The 9,088-nt window shown below is 33.8% G+C and overlaps 2 protein-coding genes across 3 annotated transcripts; one reads left to right on the forward strand and one right to left on the reverse strand.

Annotated features, from left to right (window-relative positions):
* The first annotated feature begins 1,150 nt into the window (after positions 1-1,150).
* On the forward strand, positions 1,151-2,962 carry LOC128866608 (uncharacterized). The gene has a single exon (XM_054107475.1). The coding sequence runs from the start codon at positions 1,239-1,241 to the stop codon at positions 2,244-2,246; it is 1,008 nt and encodes a 335-aa protein (XP_053963450.1). The 5' UTR covers positions 1,151-1,238; the 3' UTR covers positions 2,247-2,962.
* On the reverse strand, positions 2,346-7,485 carry LOC128866605 (transcriptional coactivator yorkie). 2 transcript variants are annotated; one of them, XM_054107473.1, is made up of 7 exons: positions 6,386-7,484; positions 4,284-4,366; positions 4,088-4,234; positions 3,543-3,649; positions 3,322-3,490; positions 2,672-2,736; positions 2,346-2,607 (listed from the first exon to the last, which is right to left on the reverse strand). In XM_054107473.1, exons 1-7 carry the CDS (start codon positions 7,126-7,128, stop codon positions 2,506-2,508), a joined length of 1,416 nt encoding a protein of 471 aa, XP_053963448.1. In that variant the 5' UTR covers positions 7,129-7,484; the 3' UTR covers positions 2,346-2,505. The 2 variants fall into 2 exon arrangements, with proteins under 2 accessions (XP_053963448.1, XP_053963449.1); XM_054107474.1 differs by lacking the exon at positions 4,088-4,234 and having other exon boundaries at positions 6,386-7,485.
* Between the last annotated feature and the right edge of the window lie 1,603 nt (positions 7,486-9,088).

The raw sequence follows: 9,088 nt of genomic DNA on the forward strand, positions 1-9,088 counted from the left end.
GGTATGGGCTAAATACGTAGAGGAACTGAAATACATATTTTTTTCGAATGACGAATAATTGAATAAAGAAAATTTATAACAAAAATAAAACAGAAACTGTGGCGTAAAGGCTTCTATTTAATACTTTTTAGATTTTTCTATAATATTCTAAGAATTTCATTTCGTATGTTTTCTGCTTCTCCGTTATTAGACTCCACTTCAATGTCTTCAGCATCATCGTACACAGTGGGTTGAGCAAGTCCTAGCATACCTTCATTACCAATACTCATTTGGCTCGGGTGCACTGCTGCAACTGGTTTTCTGTACTGGACAGTAGGTTCAAAAACGCCTCTTTAGATAATCTCAAATTCTTTAAAAATATGTAAGGAAATTTCTGTAATATTAAGTACGTCAACACATTTTGAAAATTTTAAACTTACTCAGTGGAGGCCATTTCTAGGGGGTTGGATGCGCCCCTCAACTGTTTTCTACTTCTAGCTAGTTCCACTAATCTTTCATCGTCCGATGAATCGTCGAACCACAACTCCGTTGAACTCATTTTCACAAAAAATACTTTTTTAACTTTTAAAAATGTTGTTAGCAAAGAGTTTCAACACAATCGGTTGTTCTTTTATTTTGATTTGCTGTATCAGCTGAAAAAAATTTATCTATTGTAAATGCGTCGAGCGATCGAAATTCACAATAGTCCTATTCTTCAACGAATGAGCACCATAATATCAAATGAAAATTCGTTCGATCAGCACTTTCGACTACAGTCGAAGATCGAATGTTGCTCATAATAAGGGCCTTAATAGTTTATTCAAGCGTTATTCCTATTTAATCTGAAAACGTATTCCCTCAGTGCCGAACCCCAAGAAGAGTTATATAAGACCACCTAACCTAACCACCACTATTCTACAACTGATCTTATATTTGATAAAAATTATGCAATAAACATATATATATGTATAATTGGCGCGTATACCCTTTTTTGTTTGTGTGTTTGGCCGAGCTCCTCCTCCTACTTATGGTTTTGTTTATCGAAGGTCCTTCAGTTTTAAGCCGAATCCGAACGGCAGCCGTATAACTGTAATAAATACAGTTATGTATAAATATGGATTAAGGATTCCCGACGTGGTGTTATGTTTTATTCCCAAATTATGTTTTGGTTTAAAGTCGATGACTTGTTATCGAGGAGTGTATAATCGTTGTATGCTTTGTATACATAATTGTTTAATAATAATTTTTTTTTGTGAAAGATGGATTTTATAGATGATTTTATTGAAGAATATAAAAATAATCCATGTCTTTGGAAGGCCGACTGTGCAAATTTCAAAAATCGCGCGAAACGTCAGGAGGCCTACTTGAAATTAATAGAAGTAGCAGCAAAACATGGCGAACACTACAATATTGAAAGGACCAAGCAAAAAATTAATAATCTGAGATGCGCGTTCCGGCAACAGCTAAAGAAGATTATTGAATCTAAGAATAAAGGAGAAAAAGAAGAGCCGTATTGTCCCAAGCGCAGATATTTTGAGTCCCTGATGTTTTTAAAAGATGAAGAGAACCTGGAAAGGAAAACGAAGCGTTGTGGCGTAAATGGTCCATCAAGTACGGAAGATATCGAAACAAGTGTGTTGGAACAAGCATTCAACGCAGAAGCGATCATTGAACCGCCATTAGTTAAAGGCAAACTTCCCCACAATGTATCAACAGATAGTATGGGTGAAATAGAGCCATCTTCAAAGTCGCTTTCGCAAAATGATTTATTAGAAGAGCAAACAATAGAAGAAAGTTATACGGAGTTCAGCGACGAAGTTCACAACAAAATAAATGACCTGATACCTTTCGAAAGAAATATAAAAGAGTCAAAAGCCTATGAAAGTGAAAAGGAAACCACTTTCTTAGCGGAATCTGATAACTCCCGAAAGAGGTCTTCATCTACATCCTCCTTACTATCAAAGGAAGCTGAACCTGCTCACAAAAGAGTTTTCAAAGTGGAAACTCCTACGATAGATTTGGAGAAACTTTTGTCTTTGACATGTAAAAGCCATAATAACACAATGGAAGATCATTATACAAGTTTCGGAAAAATTATTGCACACAAGCTTCGGACGATGGATACTTCTCAAGCTATTTATGCTGAAAAAATTATCACAGATGTTTTGTTCCACGGTCAGATGAAAATGTTATCTGTATCGAGTATAAACCAGTTTTTAAATGTTAATTACTCGGATATGTGCGAACCAGTTCGCTGCAATAAATAATTTTTTAAGTATAAGCAAATGACTCTCATTAATCAGATTGAATTCGGTACCAAATTTTTATTAATACCCTCTATAATGAATGCACGATACGATTCCGTCTTCTCAAGTTGTGTTATAAAGTTATATTTATTTTCAAACTATTCTTAAAGTTTAACATCAATTGTTTACCGCTGAAATTATGTTGATAAAACTTGTTTAACCAAAAAGGACGAAACATTGATACTTTGTTATAAATATCTAGTTCATGCTCTTACGAAATTTAATTTATCTTATACCAGTCCAAAGTATCAGGCTTCGTTGCAGATGCATTCAACATGCTGTGCACATCGCTGAACATTTCATTGCAGATGTTATCCTCAAGCTGAAATTAATTTTTATTCAAGTTGTATAAAGTTTAAACGTGCAATGGTAAGATAAAAATGTACCTGCAATGAAGATACCAGATTATCCGGGCAATCTATGCCACTTAAGGCATTAAGGCTTCCTGATTCTAAAAACAGATAAATAATAATTAACATTTTGAAAAATCTATTGAACTAGTATTTTGTTCTGGAGTAGAGTTTCTAGAATTAAGTCAGATTTGGATAATATATTTAAACAAAATCTAAAATATACCAACTTCCCCAACAAAAGGTCAGTTTTTCAATGCACATTGTTGTTGTTGTTGTTGTTGTAGCAGTATCAATGCACATTAAAAATTATCAGTTAAAACCAAACCGAAAATTTCAATACCTTCTTATGTATTGTTTGAAAGTTGACTGAAAGTTTCGTTGTCAGCAATTTTACGATTAATTATTAGATTTTTAAGAGTTTTCTATACATCGTAAACAACTGCGGAAAGTATAAAGAAGATGCCATTGCCCAATTACGTTCTTGAACATTACACTTATACTTTGCAGAAATATTTCCGAGGTATGTAAGCATTAAATTGATTATAATGGATAAATTGAATACATTTTGTTATTATTATAACGCAGTCATTTCCTATAGTACATTAAATCTATAAATCTTTTTCGGAATGAAAATATGGTTTAATAGATACTTAATTAAGCAAGTAATTTATAGGTTTATTTACCACTTATGCAATCCATGCTGTCATCAATGTTCGGCATAAGGTCTGTTGTAGCGGAAAACGTATTTGAAGACAAGCTCAGGCCACTATCACTTGATTCTTGTCGAGCGTGATTATCACCAGATAAAAAAGGATCCATTTGAAGACTACCATTTTGTCTGGCCAAAGAACTCTGTAAAAAAAAATTAATAAGATATATTTAACTGAATTTCATCAATTCCAACCTGTTCAGAACTTGGTTTAAAATAATCCTGTTCCTTTTCAATTTGTTGAATGTTCAGCCAAGATGGACCCGGTTTTTGAGATTTTGCCGGCTTTTGTAAAAAATCGGCTGTAATGAAAATATTTTTAAGCACAATTAGGAAAATGCAAACAGTCTCTCAGAGGAACTTGGGAAGCAATGTCAAAACTTATAAATAAAAATAATACGACAGAGTCGGCCATACAATGCCGTGGAGTTTAGGATGACCTTCCCATTCAAACTTGGGGGGCGGAATGCATTTTTCCCTAGAACTGGATCGACATAAAGAAACTTAACTCGCGTTCGGGGTCAAAGTTTTTAATATGTAAATAATTACAAGTCTACATATTCCGGATCTCCGCAAAATATACCTATCTCATGAAATGCTTGTTTTTAACTTCATTATGTTAATGTTAACAATTAAGCAGACAATTCAGACTAAAAAATTGGGATAAGCATTAGAGCGCTATGAATTTAGTTATATTGAGTTAATTTCGGTATCGTTTTCAATGACTTGACTTTACTTACGTATTCGTGGATCATTCCAAGACGTTGTTCGATTTATGTGGTTAATAAAATAAACGTCTCCAGATTCTGTGTATGCTTGTTCCCATCCCTCCGGTAGAGGTCCCAAGTTATCAGCCAAATTAACAGATTCTTTATTTTTCAAATTCACTAAAATCTACTGTTATTATTTATTCAAGAAAAGTGATGGTTTACTTACCATTATGTGGAAGGCCATCTTGAAATAATTGCTGTTTCAATTGGATTCTGGGATCTTCCCATTGTGTTGACTTTGTTGTATGGCTATAATTATAAAAGTGAAAAAAATATATTATATATATAAATATATATATCTTTTCAAAACTAGTGGAAAACATATTCAGCACATACACTTTTTTATAGAACACGTTGATATTCTACAACAGCGGTACGCAACTATATCACAATTCAGGGATATCAGTTATTTATAAACACCTAGCGAAATAAAGACACACAATAATATATTTATGCCCCTTAAGCCTTTCACCCAATGACATAACAAGTCAGGTGCATCGGGTCTTTGTAAAAACCTAGCGAAATAAAGACCTACCATTATCTTCTATATATATAAAAATGAAATGATGTTCGTTTGTATGCATTTTTTTGGTCCGATACGAGGCCTATTTTATTCGTTCTTTTTTCATATTATAGGGATCCACTAGGGGAAGGTTTTTAGCAAAAAAAAAATTTTTTTTTTAATATTTTCTTCATATAAAAAAAAGAAAAAATCAAAATATTGTACAAATTGTGTTTTTAGTGAAAATTGCCGCAGAACTTGCTCGATTCTTAGATTAAGTTTCGAATTAACATTAATTTTATAATTGGCTCAGCGAAAGAGCAATTTTAGCTGGGAAAAATAAGGACGTAAATGATATAAATGTAGCTATTTTGGATCAAATACCTGGTGACATAGTTGCATATAAGTAAGTCAATGGACACTATTACTGATCAAGATGATGTCGTAAATTATCCAACTGAATTCTTAAACTCACTCGATTTGCCAGGCCTACCACCTCATAATTTACTATTAAAAATTGCAGCGCCGATTATTATGCTGCGCAACATTAATGTGCCACAACTTTGCAACGGTACCAGACTCGCTGTGAAGAAGCTAATGGGTAACGTTATCGAAGCAACAATTTTGAAAGGGAGGTACAAAGGAGAAGACGTTTTGATACCCAGAATTCCACTGATTCAGACGGATTTACCATTCGATTTCAAACGTTTGCAGTCCCCTATTCGCCTTGCCTTCGCTGTGACAATTAATAAGGCGCAAGGACAGTCTCTACAAATGTGCGGTATTAATTTAGAATACCCAATTTTTTCTCATGGACAATTGTATGTATGTAGCTTGATCACGAGGCAATCCATCGTCATTATTCATTTACGCGAAAGATGGAAAAATCAAAAACGTTGTCTACCAAAAAGTGTTACAATAAAATTCGAATGAAATTGTATCAAAGAATTTGCTTTGTCTCGTATTAATTTTATTCTTTCAGCAAATCATTGAATTTATCGCCTAGCGAAGCGGGCGAGGGTACGCTAGTATTGTATAAATATATTCTTGGAAAATGAAGCTTGAAAGTTTATTCTTCTTCTTGGCCGGCGTATCCATGTCAGTGTATTCTTCTCGCTGCCTCTATTAGTTAACTCTTTAATGTTGTCAAGTCAAGTCTTTTTTTCTGTCAATTCTTCTTCTGATAAAAAATAATTATTTGTCGTTTCCTGGATTTTGGTATCAGATTAATCAAAACAACCAATTAACTCAAAATTGGAAAACTTGCACATTCATGCTTTTGGCCTAAGAGGGAGATATATGTATGTATGTAAATGTATCGTAATACATTTTATTTGTTGTAACCTATGGAACAAAGGCGCGAAACTACTATCGATCTATTTAAAGAGAACCAATCAGGAATATTTTCGAATAGCAACATAAATCGGTGAAACCATTAAAAAAAATGTGAAATAGGTTTACACAAATGTTTACAAATTGATAATTGATGCCCCGGGCATGAAACATCCAATGATAGAAAGTTTTTCCTAATAGCGGTCGCCCGTCGGCAGGTAAAGGTGAACCTCCGAGCGTATTTCTGCCTGCAAAAGGCTGCTCCTAAAAAAAACTGTAAGCCATTCTATTTGTGAAATAACATCAAGACGAGAACCTCAAATAGAAGTTCGGCCAAAAACCAAAACAAAGGGTATTAGTGTCAATTACATATATAAATATCTATAACATTCCTAAATGCTAACAGAGAAGTATTAAAAAAAGATTATACTTACTTCAAATAATAAATCTGACCGTCATTAGTCTTAGCTTGCTCCCATCCTGGGGGCAATGGTCCCAGTTCGTTTTGTAATTGTATAGTACTGACAACATCATATGATCGTTGTTTCATATGAAATGTCTGAATAGGATTTGTTCCATCCTTAGTCACTGACTGTTCTACTTGATCCATTCGGACACCTGACCCAGCATTAACTCCTGGAGGAAATGGGACCGTCCCTGTTGTATAGACAGGTCCGATGCCATCTTGCAAACATGCACCTGCTTCCATTACGTTGCCTATATGTACATTATATGTTTGTTGGAGCGAAGCTGGGCTACTATGCGCACGCGAATGAGAAATAGCTAGCCTATTTGCTGCTACTTGTGGCTGTGTTATTGTCGCCGGAACTGCGGCTATAGAACTCGTTGATATATTTCCTTGGCTAACATTAGGTTGCGATCCAGTATCATAAGCGGAATCAGCGCTATTAGCGCGTGAATGTGCAATAGAAGGTGATCTGGACGCAGTTGCAGGTGGTTTGAAGAAGGATTCTGGTAGTTGACGCATACGAAAAGGCACTTGTAGTGGACGTTTTGATTCTCCTGGATTTAATACGCTATCAAATAATGCTTGAAGATTATTATCTGAATCTTGATCTATGCGAACAACCAAGTTATTGGATTCTTTTGTAGTAGATCTTTCTTTTTCTTTAACATTGCCTTTATTAAGACTGCCGACTGTTTTACTTAGAGACATCTTAGTAGCAAACAAGCAAAAAATAATATCCACTGGTAATTATTCGATTAACACAGTTCTGTGTTGTGCGTGTACCAATTGAGAATCTTAAAATGGCGGTTGTGTGGTTTATTCCAACCTTAGCTTGCTGCCATCGTAATAGACCTAGAAGTGAGTACCCAGAAAACTTAAGAATCCGTCTTTCTTAAGTTTTTTTTTACAGTATTTGTAAGCTTAAGAATACGCAGCAATACACTTTTCTTCATAAATTCGTTTAATTTCATGCAACTTTTACAAAAAATTGGGCAAACTTTTATGAGAATAGCAATTATATCGAACAGAGTTACCAGCCCCACTGTAAAAACAAACTAAATACGATCTTGACTTCCTGTTGCCGAAGTCTAAACCTGTATTCACAATTTAAAATTTTATTATATTTTTCCCTAAATAAATAACTATACACATAGATGAGTACATATTCTATTTAACATGTTTGATATCCTTTCAACTCATTCATTCTTTGAAGATAATCAATTAAAAGTTCATTTATGTCGGAAGTGTCGATTTACCTTATAATACGTTCACATATGAGTAGATGATCTACTTTTTCGTGCTTAAATCCCAATACGTAATTAAAAAGCGAGATTTCCCTTATAAAATACCTCTCGCAATCCCAGATAATTAACATACTTTTTGATATACAATCCTGTGTTTTCTGTGTAGTAGATCATTAATTTTACGCGTGTAACGAAAAACGTCAAAGTGAAAACTGTATAAAATGGATGCCGGTAAAGAAAACAATTTTGTAGACATAATACTAATAAAATGTTTGTTGGATATTTTAAACTATGCATTCATATAACAGAAAAACAACGTGTAAAAGTGTAATATCGAATTTCGAATGCGTATTGCTGCCATAATAATTTGAAACTTCAGTAAACGTCATTTCCGGATTTCCTACAACTGTTTATTACGTCGTTTACGGATTTCATACAACTGTTTATTATAATCGTTAGTAATAACTAATCAAACCACAAAAAAACCGAAAAATTCCACCAAAATAAATTCTATGAAGGAAAACCTTTCACGATAGTATTGACTGCTGTTTGCCAATTTTTCAGGTAATCTACCATATTTGAACGGGAATATTAATTTTGTGGATGTATTGGTAATTAATGCACATGTGAACATACTTTTATCGATCAAATATGCGTACTTTATTATCGAATAACTTGTTCGAGGAGGATTATTTATTCATCGTCAAAATCAAGATGATGTGGATTCTACAAATATAACGATTTGGGATCTATTATCAAATATCAACTAATGGAAGAATAGAGAATGAAGATATAAATAATCTCACTTTGATAATCAAACAATACCTTTTAACCTGTCAACGAGAAATTACTAATAGTTGACAAACTATTCAGAAATATTAAAGCAGAATTCTTCGGCTGAGTGAAAATATGTAACACAGTGGAAATAGTAAAACAATATTTTTTGCTTGAATGAAACATTTTCTTGACAGTAATTTCAGTAATAAGGTGTAATATAAGCGCAAGGCGAATTGAGTATCTAATGTGGAGCCATTAAAAAACAGTTACTTAATTTTTCGCGATTTTGATAAGTCTGACGTCAGCTCCCTTCGCAATACAAAAGAAACAAACAAAAAATTAATATGAAGCTTCCAAATACAGTTTGTTTCCGTTTTTATGCGGAAGATGCCGTGGCAAGAAAGACTGTGTGTATGTATAATTTCTTGTGTTTGGTTGTTTCCATTGCTTTCGTTACTCTTCTTCTTCATAAACAAATAATTTCCCTTCCTTTTGCTATCTTGGAAGCACTGAAAATCAGTGGCGTACCAGACAAAATAAGGGCTATTATCAAAGGGCAGCATTTTGAGGCAGAATTCAGGTGTCGTTTCATAGAAAGTAACAGCGAAAAGTTTGAAATAGCAAATAGGGTGCGCTAAAGCTGCGTT

This window comes from Anastrepha ludens, chromosome 6 (assembly GCF_028408465.1).
Source record: "Anastrepha ludens isolate Willacy chromosome 6, idAnaLude1.1, whole genome shotgun sequence".
NCBI classification, from domain to species: Eukaryota; Metazoa; Arthropoda; class Insecta; order Diptera; family Tephritidae; genus Anastrepha; species Anastrepha ludens.